The following is a 27,235-nucleotide window of genomic DNA, read 5'->3' as shown; positions in this document are numbered from 1 at the left end:
AATAAATAATATTATACTATTGAATAATTCTAACCTTGTCAAATGAGTGACATCAATATATTAAATTTAAGCAATTTACACTACTGTAGATATTTTTTGACAGTAAAAGCACAGACTTCACTATAGTGTCTCTTCATGACCATCACTTTGATTAGTCCCCCATAGGTCCGAGGCTGTGAGACAAAGAAAAAAGACCACTACAAAATTATAAAGCCAGAATACAATTGCAGCAGAATTCTAACGCACAGGCTTGGACCAGGCGAGCCAGGCAAGAGCCCATTTGAAGAGGGTTCACTCCTTTGAATCATGGTCCCGGGAGGAAACAGGAGTCCATGGCTGCGTCCACTTAGCCTGTCCCAGCACCACCCTCAGTCCTCCTGCCCTCCTCCGTACAGGTCTGCCAGCTTCTTAAAGCGGGGACCCCAGTCGTTGAGGTAGTCATAGTCCTGGTCGCCCGAGCTGCTGGAGTTGAGCGAGCTGACCGAGCCTGCCGTGGAGCCGCTGCCCTCGTAGTCGAACACCAGCAGCGAGTCGTAGGGCGGCGCTGTCGGGTCGTTGTCCGCAGCCCGCAAACCCTACACAAAGCAGACAGAAAAGCTGACATGTCACTACTGCAGTGCATTACAACAGAAGAGACTTTTAAATGGTACAAAATACTTGAGTGTTTTGAAGGCAATTGCCAAGATGATGATATTCCAAATCAAATGTTTTGAGTTTCTGCTTTACTATATGCAATAGTAAGCACAGCACAGTGGAGGCGTCATAGGAGGCGTCACAGGAGGCACTACAGGAAACAAGGAAGGGGCAAACGAGGAGGTATCCGGGCAAGACTCACAGCTAAGCCACACATGCCTTCGATCCCGACTAGTGTTCTGGCTAATGGACGTTCACAGGAGAATATAGCAGATGAACTACTATGCTCTTCCCAGAATATGGTGAAAGACTGTTGTGGTGCGGAGGGAGCTGCGCAGGAGGAAGAGGAGGGTGGAGCTGAAACAGGGACAAACCCAGGAGGCGCTGCACCGTTTCAGAGGATCATAGGAGGACTTAAGGCAGCCAGCCAGGTTTCCTCCGGGTGCTACCGTTTCCCCGACCTCCAAAAAACATGCTGGTCAAGTTGACCCACAGTGGTGGCTCGGGACAGTTGCAGCAAGACATTTGAAAGAAGAAAGATTTATTCTGTGATGAGAAAAAATGTAGCCTTATGGTCCTGATGGTTTTGTCACTGGCAGATCCACCTGAGATGTTTTCTACGCCCCACAGTGGAGGGGGCGCCATAATGATCTGGGAACCTCTGGGTTTTTCAGCAGGACAACGCCTCAGTTCACAATGCCCACAGGACAATAACATCACTCTTTAGAACCATCGTGCGTGTTCCCCTGATGGATGGCAGGGGAAGTTTACAAAAATTCCAGACAGTAGATACCAAGAAAATTGTGGATTATAGCCATTAGGTTCAAATTATACCATTCAATTCCAAACAAACAAATCGTGTCATGTTGTGCCTTTTTTTCATTCATTGTTAACGTACCCAATATTAATGCTAGCTAAAGCAAAAATGTACAGAATATTTTATGAAGCCATTAAACCAAAGCGTAGCTTTCGAGACGCAAACAACTAATCCAAAATGTTTGCTCAGTTAAACGGTCTTTAATCATTGATCATTTGTGACATAAAAATTCCCAGTTTCTCACAAAAAAAGTTAATTAACAAAAACAAAACAGGGATCTCGGGAAAACAAGCTCCCCTGTTCAGTCGAACGTGACATATGGAATGATGGAACTGTTTTCTTTCTCAGGAGAGAAAACAAGCAGCTGTTGGATAATTACTCTACTTACAACATGTTAAAAACTTTACTCAGGATGTAAATACTTCACCGGAGGAGACTTGAAACTGTAAGTGTTTTAGACTTGAAGCTAAAGGCTAACGTTAATTTAACACTAAGAAACGTTAAAATAGCAACACCATCAGAACTTATCTTGATGAAACACATTTGGCGTTTTCTTCTTTCTTCTAATATTTTTTAAATCTTATTTTATTTTTAATTGATGATTTTGTTATTGTTTGATTTGTTCATTCATTTGAGGTTCCATCTCTATTCAGATTTAAATAAAAATACAATCTGCACAAGCTTTATTCTTCAGATGTGTTGTTATGCTATTTTGAACAGACACACATTTTGTTGAATTGTGATTATACTGGAGGCACGTTGACTGTTACTCACCAGAGGACAACACAACAGCAAAATGGTGAGAGCGATGATGTGTTTTCAAGGTCTCAGTCATTTTTTCAAAAGCTTTGATTGACTCATTATTAGTGAGAAAACTTGCATTAGTAAGTAAGTAAGTAAGTAAGTAAGTAAGTAAGTAAATAAGTAAGAAGTAAGTAAATAAACACTGTTTTTAGCTATTTTGGTGGAATATTAACTTATTTATCACATACAAATAAAGTCAAGTCTAAATCGGGTCCATATGGATGTTTATTCACAGAAGATTGTTCAGTAGAAGCGAAAAAACAGTAGTTACAGCAAGCGCTAGCTAGCGATAGCATTAGCACGACGCTAACATGTAGCATCGTGTTAGCATTTTCTGTTTTTTATGTATTTTATGGGCTGTTGAACCACTTTGTTCCTCTCCATGTCTTTGTATCTTATTTCAGTAGAAAACTATATTCATAATTCAGCATTTGTTAAAGCAGTTTTTGAATAATTAAAAAAAAGTTTAGATTTTTCTCCCAATTGTTTCCCCCTTAACTGCTTTCAAACATGACCATATATGGGTGATTCCAGAGATGCCGTCTGCTAAACCTCAGACTTGACCAACTGTTGTCAAAGCAAAGCAGTAACATCTCCTTAGTGATGTCTCCTTGTAATACGTTTGTGGCATAACACACAATAATAAGCAACTTCCGGGTCCAAACACTTGAAAGTTCCATTGACAACACAGCAAAACATACAACTTATCTCCTACTGAAATAACAACAGATAAAAGGCCATGAACTGTTTTACACCTAATTAGAATAATATATCGCACCTTTTCTGCAGGCAAAACAAAGATATTTTCATATTTAAAATAAGCCTTCATTGTGTATGGGAAAAATTATTCATGTCAGAAAAGCATCACTCGAGGAAATCCAGCGTAAATGTGATATTTTTCTGTGATCAGATGCTTAGAAAGAGTCTTGTAGTCAGCTCTATAGCAGGTTTAAATCAGCCAAAAACAAACCAAAGTTTAACGTTGTGGTGCACTCCAGGCAACTGGTAAATTTCCCACCTTCCACTTGGAAAAACGCCTTGGAACGTTGCTTGAACTGGTAATTACAACTTGTAAACCTGGAGACCTCAAAACAGCTACAAGTTCATATACGAGATGAAGACAGTAATGGCGCCCCCCAGTGGAGGAGCCGCTAATGATAAAACTGTAACAAAACCACTGCATCAGTGAAGTGAACGTTACTTTTGGTCACAGCCTTTAACATAACGTTATGTAGCATGTTTTTAATTATATCTGGTTTGGAGAAACGTTCATAAAACATTAGCATCTTATCAGCTAACTGTTGTAGCATTAGGCGTTTTGTTACATACGAGTTTATTCATCTGGAACGCTCTGAGGTCGTGAGCCGTTTCAAGTTACCAGTTGCCTGGAACACACCATTACCTTTTCAGATGAAAACACCAAATTGAAATGATTGCGTTACTTCGGTTACTCTCAGTCTCAATTAGCTCAGTCTGACAGTTTTTATTTGGTAACATCAAAATCCCCAGTTTCTGCCAATAAAAAGCACATGAACACAGACCAACAGGGAACATGCACATGAAGTTTATTCTCCCAATAAAATACATATTAATTAATTAATGTTTGCACTTCAGTCATTAAGTGACATGTTACACAAGATGGTTTTAAATGCAAACACCTCACAATACTTTTGGATACCAAATGGAAGATAATCTATTAGCAATTATTGGTGTATTCTAGGAAAAGGAGTCAAGCGATACACTGATGCAGCCCACAGCTCCACAAACTGAGAGAAAAGCCCTTGAGTGGCCCTCGTATATGAGTGTGTCCCACGAGGTAGACGTGGTGTCCAGCGATTACAACACAGAGGACATATTTGGAGACAATGTAGCTTTGGAAGATTTCCAGCTAAACACAGATGATGGAAACTTCCTTCAATATGGATCTGATGAGGACGATGAATATGAACTTACAGACGAGCTGGTGAGTGTCTTCAATGAAAAGATTCATTTTCATCGTACCAGAAGTTTAAATATCTGTTAAAACATGACAATTGCTCAAGTACCACTTGTCCCTCTTAATTTAAGTTGGTTGCTCACAGGATTTCTTTTTATGTTTTTGTTATTCTCAAAGGAGGAAGAGGAAGTGTCTAATACTGACAAGAAGCTGGACTCGATCAGGCTTGTTCTCGCCATGCTGAAAAAACAAATTGATCTCGTTTACTCAAGCCAAATGAGGCAGTGGAAAAAGCTGAAAAGGTTGGAGAGAAATGTAAACTCACTGAAGTATTACTTACAGTGCGATAGACAACGCTTTAAACAGAGGAGGAACTGCAGACGTAAATGTTTTTTTCCATAATAAATGGACACACTCTGCTTTGTTGTCAGATTTTTTTTGTATAATCTACACATCATTAGATGCATACTGACCTTAGAGATACTCAGTGAATTTACTGACTTTGTGGCAAGCAAGTGACAACGTCTATAGAGTTTCTTCAAAAACAATAATGTAAATGCAAAGTAAAGAGCTGAGTTCTCTGATACAGAATTAAAGTGTCAGAAGAGGGTGCACAATCCTCTACTACAGCTGCAGTGAAATAGGAAATGGTTCCATTTGAAGAAATAGCAATGATGGAGATCGGGAAATGTGATCATCTGACCAGAAAGAGAATTTAACCACGGACAGGTTCAGAATGTTTGGTGAAGGTGTAGAGACTTCAAAATAAGAAAAACTTCAAACCCAATGAAACGTATTATACAAACCCTCCTAAGTCTCATCAAGTGTCTTCAAAGCACAAGACGCCCTGTGATGGTTTTATTATGTAAAAGTGGCCCACCGAGCAAAAAAGGATGGGAACCCCTTTACGAGAGCCTGTGAAGAGCTTTCCTGGGGCTCCTCCAGTGGGAATAACTTATCTAAAAAAAAGCTCACTTTCTGTTTCAATTTACAGTGTGGTTTACTCACTCGCTCATGTGTAAAACAAGTAGCATGTGCAAAAGTGGATCCGCAGCAGATCATTATAGCTTAATTTATCAGCTTGCACTCGCTATTTAGCACCTCTCTATGACCCGCTGAGAGTGCGAAACGGCTCACAACCAATATAATGTTGGATTATGGGCTTTAAAATGTGGAGGACAGTTTTGTGATTTGGGAGACGCAACTGTATCGAGGACCAGAGGTACAGAACAAAGTGCTGACACTATAGAAGAAGAAACAGCCAAATTAAACTGGATTATTTCTCAAAACGGCATGAATGAAGTGAAATACTATACTTCAGGTCAAGGTTTCCGTTAGCCAGCTGTGACCGGGTTTTGGCTGGTTTGAAGAGCAAATAACCTGAAATACATTTTCCATCGGCTGAAAAAATTATGGAGTAAATAAAAACAATAGGCTATAATCCGGTAATTCTTTTTTTATGGCTGCCAGAACCCAGCCGGCCAAAATGACTGGCAAAAAAATCTGAACCTCCCCTGTTTTTGATTTTACATGGTAAGTCAGCTTTAAGGCCTTAAAATGTGTAAGCAACATTTTTGCAGCAATAATCGTCATTGTGAAAAGAGGTCAAGTAGCTCTGCTTCAGCGCTGCGGGATAACGAGTAGCCAGAGTCAGTGTTAAAGTGAACTTACGTCGTTAATGAAGTCCCCGATGTCTCCAGGGTGGGGCAGACTGGGGCGAGCTGGGTACTGGGACTCTGCTGTGATCACCGGCCTCTCGTCCACCCTCCGCACCCCCGCAGGCTTGTTCATGATGTGCTCCAGCGACTCGGGCTGCTGCAGCTGGCTCAGGTCGTAGTCCTGCACGGATCAACATTGGGATTTAATGATCAGTGTCAAGAGTACTACGTCCCAATTTTTCACTTTTACCGTAACTTTCTCTGACTAAAACTTTCTCAGGACTGTCTGGTCAACTATAGCTCTGTGTGCAGAGGGCTTTGCAGTGGACCCAGGCACCGTGTTAAACAGGTGTGATGTAACATCAAAGTACAAGACAAAATTTGTCTTGTGAATTGGAAAAAATAAAAAGGATAATAATTTAATTATTATCATTATTATGTTACGTGCATAACGTTAGAATCAAACTAACGTTAGCTCCACCACCCACACAGTGATTTCCAGCTTTGATCCAGCACGCCAGAATAAAAGCACCGTCTCATCCATTAGTTCAGCAGTTCATTGGTTCAACTTTCTTTATGCCTAACTATTAACAAACAAAAAACATTTAATCTCTCAACTGAAAGAATGATTTTTAGGAGATTTGGCCTGTCACTGCATGTAGCCTGCACTTTTTCTCCCATCATTTTTCTACCTTCTACCTCGCTCCTGAGACGCTCCTCGTCTCGAAAGCTCGGCCCCGGGAGAAGTTTCTGCAATTATAGTCTTTATTTAATTATAGTCTCCCCATGGATCTGTGAGAACCGATTTAAAGTATGTTGTTTTTGTACAACAGATCAAATGCTAACTTTAGCTCTGCTGCAAGCGCAAATGTCTAAACTCTAAGCTATTGCTGCATTAGCCTACTTGTTTATTTCTGCGTCTTTCTAATTGGGCGGCGTCGGCGACAGTGGTGCAGATGGTAGAGCGGGTCGTCTCATGATTGGAGGTTTGAATCCCGGCTCCTGCAGGTGCAGACTGTGGTGTCCTTGGGCAAGACACTTCACCCAGTGGCTATGTGTGAGTGGTTGGTGGTGGTTGGAGGGACTGGCGAAGATGTGAGCAGCCTCGCTTCTGTCAGTCTGCCCCAGGGGAAACTGTGGCTACAAATAGCTAGCTCACCACCATCAGCATGGAGTGAATGAACCCCCTCCCTTTCATGTGTAAAGCGCTTTGGGTGTGACTTGTGTTATATGAAAATAAGACTCCCTTCCCCCTTCTAATTATTACTGTGCTTATTGGGCAATTTATCCTTTAAACTACACTGTTTGTCTGCTCACAATGTAACAAGTGGAAACCTGTCTCTGAAAAGACAGAAGCTTCACCTCTTTTTTCTTGTTTCCACTGAATAAAATCAGAGTGGACAGGTGACTCTCTTGTTAGTGTTACAGTGGCACTTAAAATGAGTGTACTTAATTATATTCTTGTAATGTGGCAAATACCTGCTGAACTAATGAACGAGACGAGCTGTGTGCTGTTATTCTGGCATGCTGGATCGAAATCGGATAATCGGAAATCACTGTGGGCGCCGGGGAGCAAACGCTTTGTTTGTGTGTGTGTGTTCAATAAAAAAGCGGTATATCATTATTGTTGGGATCTGCATGAGCTACATTTGATCTTATAGTAAGAAACACATATCAAAGACAAATGATATAAAAAGAAAACAAGACACACAATCAACCAAGTTAAGGTACTAAAATCCAATTTAAAGCTTTGTTTAAAATCATTCATTTTTGATGTTTCTATCTGTGCTATCAGCAAATGGATGCAAAGGATACTCAAAAGTACATGTGGAGAAACTGCAAAATGTTTTGTCAATATTGAATAAAGGTTAAGGATAAGGTTATGGTGCTTTATTTGCCATTATACAACAACTGTACCTCAACTGTACTGAGCCAGGATGATGGCCAGTATCCTCTGGCTGGAGGTTGCTGTAATTGATGCTCAGTTGCCAACCAGACCTAAACCATTTTAATATTGCCCAAATCTATTTTATTTTATATCATAATATTATTTGAAATAGCTCAAAGTATCATTTCTCTATATTTCATGGCAGCACAGCATAAGATAAAGGCTATGCAGACCCCTCAAGCCAATCATGTAACATTTCTGCTTAGGGCACTTTAAAGCTTGAAGAGGCTCGTGGCTTTGAGGACTAAATTACTGTCATCTTGAGGACACAGCTCTTCAACAAACGGGAAGATATTCCTACATTTAATGTGCCTTTGCCCGTGTGGTGTACTATGGGCAATGTAATAGTGAAATTTAAATTGTAAAGGAGCACCCTTTACATATCAGTGTATGAATGTGTGAAGTGTGTTGACACCACACACCGCTGTTAATACTGCAAGGGGGATGCATTTGGGCTGGAGCCTAAATCATACCTGATCCTCCTCTCCTCCCCCCTCCTCGTCATATTTCAAGATGTTGTCTCGAACGTCGTCCTCAGGGTCAATGAGCAGAGGCTTGGCCTGTCGCTCTTTCTCCCTGCGCTTCATCCACACCACAAACAGCAGCACCAGGCCTGGAAAACAGCATTCAAATTTGTACACATGGGGGTATTCACGATCAGACTTTTAATATCCCATTAATAAGTCTGCTTTTTTAAGGTTTACTGTTCAATCTAAGCTCTGCGGTATATACTGACGAGTCCTTTTACAGCAAGACACGTCCACTGCCTCTACACTGTTGTTGCATCCAGCTTAGTTTAATTCGGCTACTTGATAACTTGAATCAACTAAGACAATTGGTTTATGTTTTTCTTTTTGACAGCATTCTCAGGAAAGAAGTCTGGTAATGTTATATGCGACTAATATCTCAGGTAGGGAATTCTAAAGAAAATATTAAATGAATAAGTAGAAACAGATTAACTTTGTATTGGTTGCCCATATAGAAGTATGGGATTAATGAAATCGATGCTGGTTCGGGAGGCTATAATGTGAAGCCACTCACTGAGCAGGATGATGATGCAGATGAGGATGGCGATGATGGCGCCTGTCCCGAGCCCAGCTGCTGCCACGGCCCCGGTGGCGCTGCAGTCCCCGCTGTCATCACACGGACACACTTTGATCCGGAGCATGGAGCGGTTTGACAGAGGAGGGTTCCCTGAGTCTGACACAATCACAGGAATCTCATACACACCAGACTCCATGTACGCGATCTTCAGCCTCAACTGAGCATAGTCCCCTGCAGAAAAAGATGCAAACTATTACAAATCATTATTACCACTAAAGTGCACATATCAGGCATGATTGTGGCTTTTAAAGCTGGTTTTGTGCACCTCAGTAATTATTAAAAATGATAATAATAATAATTATTATAATAATGCATTGGTTTTATATAGCGCTTTTCTGGACACTCAAAGACGCTTTACATTGCACTATTCGTTCACTCCATACTCGGTGGTCTGTCTTTATAAAGTGTCCTGGCCTGCATGTTTACAGGTTACATCCACACACTCCTTGAAATAATACAGAGTAGAAATTGAGTGTCAAAAACAACATGGTCATACCGCCTTTGCTCTGCACGATTCCGTTTGATCTCGGAAGCTAAGCAGGGAAGGGCCTGGTTGGCACTTGTATGGGAACACCAGGAAGCCTGGGTGAATGTAGTATGTGAGTGGTTGGTTGACTTATAAAGAGGACCACCCCATCATTTTATAAGTGCAATAGTGTGTGAAGGTTTGTAATGAACCTCAAAACTCCTTTAAGAGCATGTACAGTCTGACTTGATGCGTGTATAATATACATCCTCATATTCTTTGAAAGATAGCAGACTGGTCTTTTTCTGCTTCAAAAGAGAGACGAGATTTGATTCTAAAAATTCTAAAAGTAACAATAAAAACAACAACAAATACAAATAGTAACAAACACTTCAGTGAAAGTTTGTGAAAAACAATCTAAATACTTGAAAAAATTGAAAAAATTGAAAGCAGCAAAACATGTGGAAGGAAGACACTATTCCTGTTGTCATTGGAGCGCTCAGACTTGTTCAAAAAGATCTCAACAAGCTCACAGACCAAATCCCTGGAAACATAAACCTAATGCAGGTTCAGAAAATCAGCTTACTGGGAACAGCACATTTTTTTGGTCTCTGTAATAGAACGACCATCACTCTAGTTTGTCGCCCCCTAGGAGCATGGTTTGCACCCGGGACAGCAAATCCAACATTTCTACCGCCTGTTGAAGATGTGGGGAGCACTCTATCATGTTAGAATCCAAGATATTTATATGTAGACACACGTTCACAAAGGAACTTGGTGAGAAAGACTGCTCTTCTAAGCACCTCTTTGTGTTGCCCTCCACTGCGGGAAAATGTTGGGATAACATTAGACTTTAAAAAATGTGAGACTAGATAACTGAATGTAGAGCAGGTTAGAGCAGCCTCCCTCCTGGAGGCTCCGGGTTTGCTCTTTCTGATGCCATATGCTTTAGTCTGTATTTATCTTTTTCTCTCTTACTTTTCCTTTCACCCTAACAGTTTGCTCGGATCTCTCACCCCTGTGTATCCTGTGTTATGCTGTGTTACACTCTTCTTGCTAATTGTCTTTTGCATCACAAAAAGGTGCTACTTACAGTATTGACAGAGGTGGGAGTAAGTCACTAAATGCAAGTCTCGAGTCAAGTCCAAGTCGTGAAGGTCCAAGTCCCAAGTAAGTCCAAGTCAATCGGTCATGGGGTCAAGTCAAGTCAAGTCATAGCTTTTGTCAAGTCAAGTCAAGTCTTGCTTTAGCTGGCAAGTCACCTCAAGTGAATAACAAGTGCTTTCCAAGATATATCCATATTTGAATATATATCCATATTTGAATTTAACTGAATTGAAACTTTTAAAATCTCATGGATTTGGATTTAAAGTCTAATTAATATTTAATCGCCATAAAATTCAAAATATGTATATTTTAAATGCTCCAGTCTATGTACAAAATGGCTGGGACAGTCATTTCAAACAGTCTTTCAAACATGAGCTGCTTTTCCTTGCAGTCTGAAATGTGAATATAAAATAATATTTTTTATTTTTGTTAGTTTATGGCAGTTTTTCTGTCAGTGGTTCCCCTGTAACGCCCCAGGCCCTGCTCAAAATATATTCTGCGTAGCCTTCTGTCCCGCTGTCACTGGGATGTGTGCGGATGCGTAAAATAGCCTCTAAATGCTGTAAACTTTGTGTGAACGCCTTAAAACATTAAAACCCCCCCAAGATTCCTGTTGATTATTCAGCTCTTGTGTTCTGGAGGCCTCCCGTCTGCGCTGTAGGTACAGTCCATTGTTTCAAACGTTTTCCTGTCCGTAAATCTCCACCTCTTTAGAATCCAGTGAATGGACTGATTATCGATTAAACATGAACTGATTGTGCTTTCCGGTAGATAATAGATGATGATACAGTATGTGCATGTCTGAACCTGTTTCCTTAATGCTCCATGTATTCATAGTGTCATTGTCGTCCAGTACGAGTGAGAAAGAGTGAGAAGTCCTTGAACTAGCAATCACCCTGACACATATGTACAAGTGTAAGCATCTGAAACAACCACACCAAATATAACCACCTCCATCGATCACTCAGTCATGCTCAGAACGAGAAGCTCGGTGGGAGTAGGATCAAGGTATGGCATCAGATTTGTCCTCCAGAAGACAACTGCTGCGAAACATCCATCTGGGCCGGATCAGGTGACAGATCGGCTGCTGGGGGGGAGTGCAGATGAATGGATCTCATTTGTCACGAGCCGTAGATGGTGCGTCAACACCAGGACAACGGCTGTGCCTCTCACCGCGGGCTCTGTCAGCCGTTTTGTTCGACTTCGCTCACAGCTCACAGCCATCCCAGCAGTTACCGAGAGAAAGGGTCCCCCATCTGTTTGCCCGGGGTTTCACTCAGATGGGAATGGCTCCTTCCCCAACGCCTTTCATCTTTACATTAAAGTAATTGAGTTTCCAAATCTAAAGAAATGTCAAGGTGAACTCCTCCGATCGCTTATTTCTTATAAGCAATATGTTTCTCAAAGCTATTTCACGTTATTGAAAATCCCATTTGAGATAAACTTTAGATGTGGTGAATGAGGAATATAGATACAGACGGCATCTCTGGAATCGCCCAATATATGGTCATGTTTGAAAACAGTTAAAGAGGGGGGTTTATGCTTTTTTCAATCACATAGCACCAGTCTATAGCACACTACAATGATGACGAAACCTTCTGTTGGTCTGTAAATGCAGTAAATTAGAATAACTGCTCTCTCAAAATGGATGTAGCAAATGTCTTGAAATAGGCCTCTGTCTCTTTAAGAACCTCTGACCCTTTCCGACACGCCCCCTCCACACGCTGTCTGTGGCATCAGTGGGGAGGGGGTTCTGCTGAGGAGCAGTGGTTGGTTACTCGGCTGGTGATGAAAGCTCGGAGGCGTCTCCGGGAGGTGGGGGCGTTCCTAGGAGGACTCAGGCAAACCTATCCCTAAAATGGCCGCATCAGAGTTTTTACAGATTACTCAAAAATACGTGAATGTGCCAAGGCAACACTTCAGGCATGTTTTTAATGAGGGAGTGACATAAAAACATGATGTAAAGCTTTAAAAAGAAAACATGTTGGAAAAAAAATGTAATTCTCTAATTATTCCAAAACTACTTTAACAAATACTGAATTATGAATATAGTTTTCTACTAAATCAAGATACAAAGACATGGGGAGGAGCCAAGTGGTTCAACAGCCCATAAATACATAAATAATGGAGATGCTAACACGATGCTTCATGTTAGCTGATGCTAGCTAGCACTAGCTACAACTGCCGTTTTTTCACTTCAACTGAAAAATCTGCTGTGAATAAACATCAATATAGACTCGATTTAGACTTGACTTTATTTGTATGTGATAAATAAATTTATATTTCGCAAGCAAATGGCAAAAAAATGTGAAAAATTGTGTTTCCCAAAAGATTCTGTTTACCCCCTGGCGAGGCCACGCCCCGTTCTACAACGCAATGCCGTCTGTATCCATACAGTAAAATGTTTAAAGGCAACTTTTTATGAGGAAAAAAAAAAGTTTATATTTGGGCGTATTTGACCTTGTAGTGACACAGCGGCTGTATGAGTGGTCATCAAGGCCCCTTTACTTTTGATCAAGGTTTACATTGCTGATGGAGCCTCTCACCAGAAAAACTACAAAACAATTGATCCTGAAACTTTGTAGAGACCACCATGATCAAAAGTAAAGGCGTCACGCTGACCACACACACAGCCGCTACGTCACTTCAAGGTCAAATTAAACAAATGTAAGCTTTTTATTTTCACATTAAAGTTGCAAAATGCACCTTTAAACATGCACAGTAGATTTTTCCTCACTGCCACCTTTCAAACATTTGCAAATGAAAAGGACTTACCGCTGAGTCTGGAGATGGTCCAGTTGCGGCGGACGATGGCTGGGAAGGTGGGCAGCTCGAACACAAAGGGTCCCACGTTTGGGTCGGCGTCTGCGTCCGAGGCCGTGATGTTGATCCTGGAGTTGGGCCGACCGTGCTCACAGATCTGAGCCTCTCGCGGGATCAGCACTGGGGGATTGTCATTCACATCTATCAAGTAGATCTGGAGGGTTCCTGTGCCACTGGCCTGAGGAGAGCCTAAGAAAGGAGTTCACTGTCAGTACATTAATCCAAAGTCCACTTCATTTATATAGCAGTTTTATAAGCACAGTTTGCAAACAGTGGCACAATGAATAGTTCACAGAAAAAAAGCCCATAAATATATAAATACAACTGCCTATAATGAAAAAAATTAAAATAGATAGGGCCACTCAACTCACGGAGTGTTAAAATCCAGGGAATAAAAGTGGGTCAGTAAAGCTACTTAAGCAAAAAAAATAATCTAAAATTCTAGTATATCAAATAAAAATATAAAAACTAAGAGAGATTTTTTCTTTTATTGGGGGAGACTTGGCCCCAGAGAGGAAACTATTGTACATATTTTTAGTGATACGGTTAATCAGAGGAGCAGATGCAAACTCCTCAGGCGCCATTCTACAACCTTGGAAAGACTCATACTAAACAGAACTATTCACTCTGCCAGATTACACAATGTAGCTATCATTTTACTTTTATTATGTTTTTGTGAAGTTATGTAGACAGTCCACATTTCTTAATTAACTCTTGATGCAATGATGAGAAGCTTTAAAGGTGCATTATGGAACTTTTTTAAGCGCAGTTTTTGAGGCAATGAGAAAACATATAACAAACACGTACAAAGTAAACAGCACAATGCAAACTCTTAATCCCCGCCTTAACCAAGTGGATTTTCTCCAGTTTGGCTTTACCCAAATCTACAAGCTTCTTGAATAAAAACGAGATAAAGATGCAACAAAGAGCAACAAAAATGTGACAAAAAGCTATGACAATGTGGCAAAAATGTGATGAAAAACGTGAGGAAAAAGATCTGTTTAGATGAGTTCTGTAGGTCTTAGCTTTCAAATCAGGCATTAGACATTGCGTCATAGAAGGGGGCGTGGATTCGCTGAGAGGGAAAGCAGAATCTTTTTGGAAACACAACTTTTCACTCTTTTTAGCCATTTTATGGCAAAATATTTATTACATACAAATAAAGTCAAGTCTAAATCGGGTCCATATGGATGTTTATTCACAGCAGATTGTTCAGTAGAAGCGAAAAAACGGCAGACGTAGCTTGCGCTAGCTAGCGTTAGCACTAGCACGGTGCTAACATATAGCATAATGTTAGCATTCTCCGTTATTCGTGTAATTATTGGCTGTTGAACCACTTTGCTCTTCCCCATGTCTTTGTATCTTTATTGGGTAGAAAACTATATCAATAATTTAGCGTTTGTTAAAGTAGTTTTTCAATAACAGGGAAAGTTTCGATTTTTCCCCCTTAACTATATATGGGCAATTCCAGAGATGCCATCTGTATCTATAGGCTGTAAACCTTTAGATTTTGGTATAGCTGAACTGGAGATAATGCCCTCGGTTAAGGCGGGAAAATATGAAAACTGTTAGGACAATAAGAATGAATAAATTAGGGATTTTGCTGTGACCACTTTCAAAACGATATTTCATTTTGTGGAGCTGGAGCACATGAGTGAGTGTTTGCTCCACACATGGATCACCAGCTATTGGACAATGTTTATTAAATCTCAAATAAAGTCAAACTAAGACGGCTAGAAAAAGACATCTCATAAATCACTGTGGTGTTCTCCCATTTGCTGTAATAAAGGTAAAACATTTTGTGAGCCGTCCCTGAACAATACATTTGTCAGGTTCAAATGATGCCTCACTCCCACATCCAAACTTTGTTCAAACTCTTCCATGTTCCTTGGAGAGTAATACTGAAATACACTCTTCTCCCGCCACAACCTTATGCTGCTGTGTGTGTGTGTGTGTGTGTGTGTGTGTGTGTGTGTGTGTGAGACGCTTGATGTTTTACTATTCTTCAACGGTTAATGTTCTGTGATTATGCAAAACTGCGCAACACAACTACACGTTAAACTGTTTGTTCCCCGTCACTTCCTTCAGAGCTCCGATACTTATTGTTTCCTAAGTGCCTCTGCATCTTTAAACATGAGCCACTTTTGTTGTCTCAAGTAGCTGCAACATAATGTAATTAACAACACTGAGCTTTGGGCTGCAGTGAAAATAAAAAAAACAACGTATATCATAACAGGCAAAATTGGAGGAATGAATGCTGTAGGCAAGCCATCTTTATAATATTGCGGTGTTGGTTTTGTTAGTGATGTGCAGTTAGAGCGAGAAAGAAAGTTTTTACACTGCGTAGAGCAAGCTTGTGCATATCTGGAGTCTACTAATCTGAAAGAGAACTCTCAGAACTACATATAACGTACTATAACATCAGCCTGCTCAGGGACTACGGGTGGAAATTAGCACTTGAGCTATAACCTGGTACAATGCATGTCTCCCCTTGAGAATAATGTTTATTGTACACTGTCCCTGTTTTTCTAAATAAACTAAACTAAACTAAACAAAACAAAACATAAACCAATAATTATACGTAAATTCACCAAACATCTTTATATAGGGAAACTTAAAGCAGTACTAAGTAACTTGTTTACCTTAATAAATATATATATATAATAGATACAAGTGTTAATGGGGTGATTGGGGGGTCTTTCATCTCCCCCTGGTGTCTCTGGCTAGAAAACCACCCTTACAACTTTCCCTGTTCTGACCTGGAAGCGCAATACACACTAATAGAATCACGAAGAAGAAGCTAACAGGCTAACGGGCAAAGCTAGCTGCGGGCTAGCGCCACTTTAGCAGTATGTTTTAGTGACAAAACAATATCTCCATTATGTAATCAGGTTGTGGTACAACATCCCTCTCTCCCTTTGTCTTTTTTGTTAGTGTAGTATTTATTCTCACGGACAATTAATGAAAAACAAACCGTAACATGCTACGACACCTGCAGTGGCGTTTATGGCCTCTAGGGGCAGAAGTTACTTAGTACTGCTTCAAGCCAAAGCACTCCTCCCACATCATAATTCTCGGTTTACATTTTTTTAAAAGCCTTTATTGTGCTGGGTTAATATATATTAAACTCTCAAGAACATATTATTGGTTTCTTCCACGCGTATAGGCTCCAACAAGCTTTGTCAAGAAGGATTTATGGATTTATCTGCTGTAAATGACTTTGGTGCATCGCTCAGTAAGACACTTGACCTCTATCTTGAAAGTGAATGTATTCTATTATACAAAACAGTGCAGGCACATTTCTGAAGTTCATTTTGTTTCTCTGTTTGCTTGCCAGTTTCCTTTCTGTCATGCACAACATAACAACATGAGTATTTTCACTTGCCTCTACATTAATCTGAATGTGCAGAATTAGAAACAACTCATAATTCTGGCTGGCTCCAGGCAGAGTTTGGAAACCAAAATTATTTTGTTTGTTTGAGTGAGCTGTGATCTAATGATTGGTATAGAAAGAAATGAGAATACATCAATTACCTTTTTATACAATACACATCAAGGAAACGACTGAAGCTGGCTGTGAGCTCAGATTATAATTATAATCATACACATTGTTCACCTCACACATTACAGGACAAGAGTCTGATTGCATTCAAATGAGATGTATGCAAGTTTGTTTTCTATTCCACCCACACAAAACTTCTGTCAAATGAATGACATTTGACAGAAGATACACTATCTTTTATCTTTTTTTATATTTTCCAACCAGTACATAATAGCCTTATGGCTACAATCAATATATGGCTCAATAAAAACCACGACATGGACTAATTCTGGACTAACTTGCCTCTCAAGTGAAAATGCTAGATTTAGACCTGATTTTACTCACTGTAATTTACAAAATGGAATATATTAAAAGAATTGGACAAGAAACTGCAGTGATGTATGGCAGTCTTGATATTCAGCTGCACTCCCAGTGTGCTCCCAGTGTCGGTAGGATGAACTAAATTACTGATGCATTGCAGTGGAGATAGACTTCACTCAAGCAGCTCTATACACCTCAGCTGTTTTTTCTCCATCTCCCACTAACCTCCACTATCCGCAAAGGTCTGCTAACCCTTCGTCCCAAGGCCCATCGACCGTCTTGTCGGTTATGATTGTGCCGGCGCTTTGTTGCCTTTCACTTACGCTTGACTTGAGTCGAATAAGTAAAGAGAGTTTCAGTCCACTTTCAGTGTTGACAGTAGGATTTGCAATCAATATGTAGTCAACACTCGTCTCATTTCTCAGCGGCTAAAAACACCTGGGTCCAGTCGACTTACACAAGACTGAAAGCTCCTCCGTTTGTGCACTCTCGTACTTTAACAGCGTGCGGCGCAGGTCAATGTGCCGACAGAATGGTGTACAATATTGAAAGGAAAGGACCTTGAGGTGAACATTAACACCTACAATATACTTCAATTTAGCAGTTAAATATTGTGGGTGTCTGTGGATCTGAATTCAAAATGAAAAGCGGGTTCGGACACTTCGAAAACATGCATTTGAGCAATGCAGTGATATAAAGGGAAAGTCAAAGAAGGGAGAAACTGAATAGTGTTTAAACCTTGTGCAAACCATTTCTGTAAAGCCCTTGAAAAGACAAACTCGCTTTTCATGAATATGTATTATCTTAACATCTGCTACTATGTTATGTTTATGTATGATGCTAACATGACTCAAATGCTGGCTTTTTCCAAACTCCAAAAGATTTTAAAAAAAAAGACACAAAGACAAAATGCACTTCCCATGATGTGCAGGTTTTATGCATCGCCGAATAAACCATGGATGCTCAGATGATAGAATTACAATAATGCAAGTAATGACACATATTGACACAGAAACGCTGGGCACATCGAAAACATCAGCAGAATAACAGACTTACCAGACTTACCATTGTCGAAAGCCAAAAACGTGGCTTCGTACACATTGTTCTTGACATATATAGACTCTCGGTCCAGCGTGGCCATAGTGGTGATCTGACCGTTGGTGCGGTTGATTCGTAGCCAGTTTGCAGGATCTGACAGCTTGGAATATCTGTGAACACACCAGTCATAGGATTCGTTAGCTCACTATCAACCAGGCCAATCATTGTAAACCCTGACAGGAATACCAAACCACTGGATCAATTGTAACACAGAGAAAACATACGGACAGTAGTGAGTAAGTAGAGGCTTCATAAATCACAACTTTCAGATTCAACACTGTAGGAATTAATTTGACCAGCCAACCATTTCTTATAAACGTGCAAAGCTTCATTCATTACCCACTGCACTTAAGGCCATATCTGATTTCAAAACGTTCATCTCTAGGGTTAAGTCTAAGCTGAAAACAAACCAAAGCTGTCCATGTGGGTGAATGACTTACTCATGCAGAATTAAGTAACTCAATGCCTAGAAGCCATAAGTGCTACTGCAGGTGTCGTAGCATGTTGCATTTCTTTTTATTCATTAATTGTCCGAGAGAGTAAATATTACGCAGACAGAAAAGACAAAGAGAGAGAGGGATATTGTACATCCATTACACAATGGAGATGTATTTTTTTTTACTCAATCTTGGCTGTAAATACTGTTTAAGTGGTGCTAGCCCACTTAGCTTAGCGTGATTCTATTAGTGTGTATTGGGGCCTCCGGGTTGGAGCAGGGAAAGTTGCAATTGTGGTTTTCTGGCCAGAGACACCAGGGGGAGATGAAAGACCCCATCAACACTTGTATTACCCCAAAGGGACTACGGAAAGGATTTATTCAGGTAAACAAGTTGCTTAGTTCTGCTTTAAACTAGTTCAGATGATTAATTTGATGATAAAAAATAAATAAAAATCACACTTAATATGACGTAAATGCCTTTTATAATGTTTGTATTCTCACTGCATAAGTAAGAAAGGAGGTTCATGCTATTTCTCACACTAAGGTTTAGGAAAAGAAAAAAAAGAAAGGAAAAAAAGAAAGAAAAAAAGTGAAAAATGAAAATGAGGCCTCTTAGCTTTTGCTCTCATACTGTAGCTACATTTATTTATGGGGTTGAAAGTTAATTAACTTAAGTATCACAAGACAAGAGTGAATTGTTTCTGTGAGGAGAGAAACATCCGGCATGTTGTGAGCGTTACTTGCAGCCTCCTCATTAGCACGGAAAAAAACCCGGTGAAAACGTAATCTCAAAAACAACATGCGCTCAACTATTGCAGTGTCCTTTGAACCGACTGTGAGAAACTGCATGGAAAAACAAGTGACTGCTGCAGTTGAAATCCATGGTGTAGACTCGGAAATTTCCCTAGATTTAGTCATACAACTTTAAGAACGCTGCACCCACCTCGTCTATGCTTCAATGTGGTGCCCCCCATTTACCAAGGCTCACTCAGATTCAATTCACTTTGTGTGAAATAGACAATTCTGAAAAAGCGGTCATATCTATCTATGTTTATTGCATGCGTTACATTGCCTTGATTTAGTCTCTTCGAGCAACAGCACTGAAACATTTACTTTGTGAAGTATAAGCATTTGATTTAACAATAAGACACTACTTAGCTTAGATGCTGCCTGTTTGAAGTGGGTTGCTTGTTTATCACTCTAGTATACTATATAACTATAAATGCATGAACGAAAAAGTGCCAAACTCCCCCCAAATAAGATGCAGCATGCCATATCAAGCTGACAGTTAACACATAAACAAAACAAAACACGAGAGAATGGGAACAGCAAAGGAAAAGGAAATCTTTGACTGCACTTTTGCTCAGTGGCGTTATTACTATTTTCAGCAACTTTCAAAAGTAACTTAGAAGTAACTAAAAGAAGTGTAACTCAGCTACATTTTTGAAATAGTAATATGAAATACAAACATATGATTTTGTTAAAGTAACTTGCCCAACACTGATGTCTAGGAGCACTACACAGAAGTATTTTACTGGTGTAAGGAGCATCTAAGTCATCTGATTTGCTTTGGCAGTGCATCATTTAGCGACAGCGAACAGATTGGCCAGTGTGTCCCTGATACAGCGTTACCAAAGTCCCATAGCACTTCGCTTGACCTCACATAATCACAACGCTGTAATGCACCACTGAGAACTGCTTGCTGAGAGTTCAGAAAGTATATTACCAGCAATAACTGCCACAGATCGAACCTTTCCTTAAATATTTCTGGGCTCCTAATTTGCATAAAGATATGAAAGTGGTATCATCTTACTTTCATGCACTGCTTAGGTCTTAACATAAATGAAGGCTGTAAGACATGAACCGACTTCACAGAGATGTTTTCAAACTCTCCAAACACTTCCACAATTTCACAGCTAATAGTAAAGTCAGCTGTCAAATGGACTAACCCTCAGATCTGTATTTCTTCTTTTCCTCAAGAGAGAGCCAAAATAAATACAAATGGGAGAGAAATGTGAGGAAACGTTGCTGGCTGCGTTCCCACTCTCTACTTGCGCACGTGCCTGAGGTCGAGCGGGGTCACCATAGCACACATGAAGCCGGCTGTCGGAAAGCAGACGACCACTTTGGAGAATGCAGAGGCTCTGTGCTCAGATCAATTACAAAGATTAAGAAGAAAGTGACGGAGTCAGAGAGAATGAGGCGGTGCAGACAAAGCAAAGGCCATGAGAATAGGAAACGTTAAATCTTTGTCTTTGTAAATAGATACTTTTTAACGGAAGACTGACATTACATTCTTAAAAGCATTTTCAAACCCGACGGTCTGATTCAACGTAGCTGAAAACAACGAAAATAATAATAATTAAACCTAAATAAAGGGCCAACAGACAAATGAAGATGTCTCAGATCACAACCAGTGAGGACTCAATGGGAATAATATGTATAATATAGCTGAAAATGACAAAAGTGGAAGCCAGCATGATAACCATATTTTCCAGACTATAAGTCACACTTTTTGGGGTGCGACTTGTACTCAGGTGCAATTTATATATCAAATATATAAATTCCCATGTTTGTTATTTTCACACTGACAGCCGCTAGAGGGCGCTCTAGGCTTGTGTATCAGTATCTGCTGCTCCTGTACTGTAATCGAGCAGCAGAAAGAAAGTTTTGAGCGAGTTACTTTTACTGCAATGAAGAAAACCAAAAAAAATCGCGAACCAAAAGCTAGATGGCCACAGCCAGAGGAACGAGTTCACAAATGGGAGCTTGAACAACGTGCTGCCGGGAGAGGCTTGTCAACAGTGCAGTTACAGCTCCATGCCAGGTAGTTGCCAAGGCTGGTGCGACTTATACTCCGGAGCAACTTATACTAAGTCTGGAAAATATGGCACATGGAACAGCACAGTTTGAGTGCCTCAGTTACCCCTCAAGAAATCCTTTTTGATCGTCTGCGTATTGTTATAGGTTCAGGTAGACTCACACATGTCATTTTGGGATTTTTTTTTCCAACCAAATCGCTTAGTGACCTGAGATTCATACAGACCCACCCACTGCTTTGGGGGATGAAACCTTGGCTAAAGCTATTGCTGTGGACTATCTATACAAGTCCACCTTTAACACACTATCAATTCACTAACATTTCAGTGGCATCTTCAGTCGGTGACATTAAAAAAAATCAATACGTCTGGGTTTGGTACATTCTCACCGGACCGAGCGAGGGCACGTGGGAGTTTCTGTCCCACACGGGGTCAACTTCTGCCTGGCATTGCACCAAGATCTAAAGCAGAGCCCGTTTGACTCATTACGCGCCCGACCTGATCGCACTGGTTGTTGCCAGGCGATGGGGGATGTTGCAAAATGTGGGCGGAGAGGGTCAGCGGAGAATGTCACACAGATGGGATAAATGCAGATTAAATACTGGCGACAACATAAGCAAAAATATGCCACACTCGCTTCACGCTGCAGATGCAGCATTGGCAAGGTCAGAACAGGGTGAGAAATATACCGGCAAGGAGCGTGGAGTTCAGGCACGACAAACAAGTTACTTGAAAAAAGGGAAAAGTTTTTGGATTCACCCTATACGGATATGGGCTGCGAATACTTTCTAATCTAATCAGGGATTCTGATGAGGAATATTGACTGTTTTTCATGTACTGATCATAGACACAGAATTACCTTTTGACCAAAAGCTTTTTGTAGTAATAGGCCAAATGATAATGCTTTGCATATATAAAATGTCAAGATACCAAAAGAGCTTTACGTAGCATTATCAAAGTCCACAGTCACTGCTCATAATGAGCCTCTTTTGTAGCCACAGATGCCCTATGGCACCGGTAGTAACAGCCAATCTGCAGAAGCTGCCTTTCAGACTATCATACAATATTTCCTCTCCATTCATTGAGGAAAAGTAAGTAAAATGTTTTCCATATGGACACAATAGTGTTAAATGGTCGGAGTAGGGATTGATATATCAAGCTTATACATTTGCCAAGTGTGACGTCACGACTTCCGCTTCCGGGTACTAGCAGACCGGCAAGTATGCGAGAAAAAAACATAAAAAACAACAACCACCGATATTTCTGAAACTCAACGGAGAGTGACTGAACCTACTTATTTCTTAGACTCATTAGCCAAAAATGCCGCACCTACTGCTAAAAAAGTATTAATTACCAAAGTCGGTGCTTCCGAGGTTAGCGTAGCTGCAGCGCCGGTAAGCATTTTTCTCATTTTTATAGCAGTAGGTACAGCATTTTTGGCGAATGTGCCTGATAAATAAGTTCATATGTTCAGTAACTCTCTGTTGAGTTTCAGGAATATTGATTGTGGTATTATCAAAGACTTTTTTGTAGTTTCTCACACATCTCTTAACAAACGTATTGTAGCTGCTAGTAATGAACAAATGTCTATCTGCTGTTGGAAATATATCAGATAAACCTTATTTTATTGTCCCAAATATCATTCCTCTTGTTCTTGCACCGTAAGCCACAACAGGACCACATGTTTTGTTGTAGTTTTAGGCAAGGCAAGGCAACTTTATATATACCTAGCAAGTTTTAGTCTAATCTTATTTCTCTTGATCACTTCCTGCCTCCTGGAAGTGATCAAAAAATTCATGGACGACCGAAAGCCTACACAAACACAAAACTATATATAAACCATAAAATCAGTCGTGTTACCTGACGACCTGGTGGACAAAGTGGTCAGGGTCCTGCGCAGAGAACACGGTGAGGGTGGTCCCGGCTGCTACGCCCTCCTCAAAACGGATCATCTTGGGGTTGACGGGGAACACGGGGGGCTCGTTCACGTCCTGCACTGAGATGGTCACTCCTGCGGTGGACTGCAGTGACGACTGAATACCACTGGCCAAATGCGCTTGGTTGGACACCACAACTGTCAACATGAAGGCGCGGTTCATCTCAAAGTCTACCGGCTGGAGAAAAGAAGAAACATGTATCATCGAAAAACATAACAATGACCGCTTTCACCCTCCATTCATCTCCTCTCTTTCCACCAACACTGATTATGTTGGGCGCTATTACCTTTACAACCGTGAGCATGCCCTCATTGGTGACGGGGTTGGTGCGGATGGTGAAGTGGCCGGATGGGTCTCCGCTGACAATTCGATACACTGCATTCCAGTTGGGGCTGTGCGGCTGGTCTCGGTCCACCACAGTCAGATTGGTCACGACCACATTCACCTTGTTCTCAGGCACTTCCCCCGAAAACTGCAACAGGAAAAAAAGCCACAGGAAAGGACACATTGCGTGGTGAGAACGGTCCAATTATACAGATGTGGGGGTTTAAATGGCCTAATGCCTCCTAATGAGATGATTTATTGAGATGTTAATTCACTATCGATCATTTAGCATTTTCCATAATTGCCCATATTAAAACAAACTGTATGGAGGTCACACATAGCACTTATTTCCGTAAATGAAAAGGCAGCAGAAATAAAGTTTTTTTTTTTGTAAAACAGAGAATTGCATCTTCCATTATGTTAATGCAGTTCCTGGAGCCTGCCTGTTCATATGAAACTCAACTAATGGATTTGTTCAATTAAGTGTTTACCCATTTAATTTGAATCTGTTCGTTCTCCAAATCTGGGTTTTAATAAGCAATTAGATTAGTGATGTTAATTAAGGCAACACTAGCAATAATCTTTGGATGATGGTCATTATGTTGCATTGACAAATTAAGTTGTATTGTATTGTCTACTCTTTTCACCACCTTGGTTTATACATTAGAGTCAGTACCAACCGCTTCCTTTTCCTCTCAACCTTCCCTCTTTTAACCTGTCCCCGAGGTGACAGGGCGTTTGCAGTCGCTGGACCCAAACTTCGGAACAGGCTTCCTTTGAGAATTCGATCTGCCTCCGCCATTGAGAGATTTAAGTCACTCATAAAAACTCGACTTTATACATTGGCTTTCAACACAAGTTGAGCTGAATATTGCACATTTTATAATAATTCCCATAAATGCAGTCTCTATTCTACTGCTTCAGATGTTTCAGCTGCAACCCTCGTCATCAGCCTCCTTTAGGAACTGATAACGTAATAACGGCCAATAATGTAATAAATTTGTCCAGTTTCAAAATGTGATAAGCCGATAACATGATAATAGGCCAATAATGTAATAACTCTGTTATGCCAATAATGTAATAATGATTTACCTACCGATAATGTAATAGTTTTTAAACTATTGGCCTGACAAGATGAACATTGTTCACAAATGCAATATATACAGCCAATAATGTAACATCAATTAGAATTTATTTTCAAAAATAAAAATCATCAGCTTTTGTATTTTGCTGTTTTTGACTGTTTTATTTTTTCACTTGAGGAAGCTTGTTGCATCTTACATGAAGTTTCCTACGATGTGGGCCCAGAGGGTGCAGTAGATCGTCTTATGACTAAAGGTTGCCAGTTCGAATCCTCCAACAAGTACATAATGTCGCCGTGTCCTTGGGCAAGGCACTTCACTCACATGGCATAATGTATGTGGGGTGTGTGTGAGTGCTTGGTAGTGGCCGGAGAGGCCAGTTTGGTAGCCTATCCAGGGCAGCTGTGGACAATAGTGGTCTGTAGCAGAAAGGGAAAGATTTTGTCAAAAGGACTAGGACATAATCATAATGTTGTCTTTTCAGTCATTATCCCATTATCATTGTACCAAAGTGTGCTTTAGCGGTGGAAGAAGTCTCAGATACAGGAGCAGGAACTTACTATTAGTCCCATCAGCCATGGACCAACCACTCGCTCTCACATGCACAACATTCATACACAGGCAAGGTGAAGTGCCTTGCCCAAGGACACAGCAACACCATTCACTTGTAGGAGCATGGGTTGGGATACTGTCTTGTTAAGATGCAAAAGAGCAGCAACGACATATTTCAAGTGAAAAAAGATTGTGACAAAAACAAACAAACAAAAAGCAGTACATGCAAAAGCTGATGAAAACCCAGCACAAAAACTATGTTTAATGTGTTTGTTTGCTTTAAATAAATTCAGATTGAGGTATTATTACATTATTGGTTGAATTTAATACATGGTCAGGCCAGTAATATAATAACCAACCAATTACATATTATTATATGTAATATATATTATATTATGTATTATTATTACATTATCAACCGGTAAATCGTTATTACGTTATCAGCTTTTTGAAACTGGCCAAATTTATGGCCTTATCGGCCGTTATAACATTATTGGCCGTTATTGCGTTACCGGTTCCTACACTTCTCAGCCCAGCATTGTAGTCCAGTTAGTTTTTTGAGTTCCAATCAGATCCTCTGAGTGCATGTCTGAGTAAGCTTTCTTTGAGTAAAATACAGACCAATCACTGTCAGCATTGTGAAAGACAGTCAAATCTGAAAGTCAGTCAAATCTGAGTCCAAGTCCTAAACAGGTCCGAGTCATCAAGCCTGATCCCTTCAGGTTTAGTCACAAATCACTGCCTCAGACTGTACATTTTTCTTTTTGTAATTTCAATTTTGAATGCTAAACAGTCCCAAAAAGTGGTTCCGTCTTCCTCTTCACCACCACCAACTACCCAACCATAATCTTCATTCATTGAATTGCTGATGACACATCAGAAGTATGTACTGACTGGGGCTGGCGCTCTACCAAAGAGCTACTGGCACCTCTCATCACACCTCACTAAACAGCAGTGAGTCTTTTGGTTAAAATACAGGTTCCCCATGAAGAAACATCCTGAAATCTTTGCAGGATTAATTGATTAATATACAGACTGGCCACTCAGAGGTACACACACGCATGAGATGACAATTTGTTTTCATGAAGCCTCTGGCAGCCGCAGCCTTCTTTAATGGCTTCATCATAGCAGTATTGAAGTGGCGTCCAAAGCCCAGCCCATTACTTTCCTCTTTTTATGCCCCTGCAGTAGAAGTGGGCCTGATAAGCTCAGCGCAAATTAAATATGCTCTCTCCCCCATAGTCTCTGGTGTGTGGGCTGCTCTATTTCATTTCCAAAGCCCAAAGCTTCCACCACAAACCATCCACGTTTGTTGGTCACGCTGTCAGACGGCCAAATGGGATACGCTCGTCTCCGGGGGCGTAGACAATGGCCGTGGATGTTAAGGGGGGATGCTTCCAAAAGGACAGCCTCTCTATAATGCAATGTGAACTCATTGATTAGCCACAAGAGACTTGCGCTTTCCTCAGCTCTTTGCATTTACAAAACGTGCAGGAGGGAGTCGGAGCCAAATGTAAACCAATTGTTAACAATGAAAAACAGAACAAAACAAAAATGTGGTGAGCAGTCAGCAAATGTGGTCAGGAAGTGTATAAACTACTGTAAGGGAATTTGGGTAGCACAGTGTGTTCACCGTCTACTGACACGAGTGGGACAGGGATATGTTTAAGACATGGCACATTTATGACCTGTATAGACTTGGGGATTATGGAGGATAAAGCCTTGATCATGTTTTAACGCATAGGGCACTGGGAGTCACACAAGAAATATATTTGTTTAGGTTTTCAGCTGTCCAGGAATTTTCGGTAACACTTTACATTACAAGC

At 40.6% G+C, this 27,235-nt stretch overlaps 1 protein-coding gene across 2 annotated transcripts in view; it reads right to left on the bottom strand.

Moving 5' to 3' along the window:
• Positions 1-21: 21 nt before the first annotated feature.
• The window catches only part of cdh4 (cadherin 4, type 1, R-cadherin (retinal)), a 268,278-nt gene continuing 241,064 nt past the window's right edge, over positions 22-27,235 (bottom strand). The window contains exons 10-17 of one of the 2 annotated variants that reach the window (XM_079578250.1): positions 23,738-23,923; positions 23,375-23,628; positions 18,215-18,366; positions 13,249-13,485; positions 8,838-9,071; positions 8,270-8,409; positions 5,862-6,029; positions 22-575 (exon numbers count right to left, since the gene is read on the bottom strand). In XM_079578250.1, the coding sequence (XP_079434376.1) occupies positions 369-575; positions 5,862-6,029; positions 8,270-8,409; positions 8,838-9,071; positions 13,249-13,485; positions 18,215-18,366; positions 23,375-23,628; positions 23,738-23,923 (1,578 nt within the window). In that variant the 3' untranslated portion in view covers positions 22-368. The remainder of the gene's footprint in view (positions 576-5,861; positions 6,030-8,269; positions 8,410-8,837; positions 9,072-13,248; positions 13,486-18,214; positions 18,367-23,374; positions 23,629-23,737; positions 23,924-27,235) is intronic. The other variant, XM_079578251.1, reaches the window with a different exon arrangement.

The sequence above is a fragment of the Gobius niger genome, assembly GCF_951799975.1.
Source record: "Gobius niger genome assembly, chromosome: 20".
NCBI lineage: Eukaryota > Metazoa > Chordata > Actinopteri > Gobiiformes > Gobiidae > Gobius > Gobius niger.
Note: the sequence above shows the minus strand (reverse complement) of the source record. Positions and strands in the feature narration are given on the sequence as shown.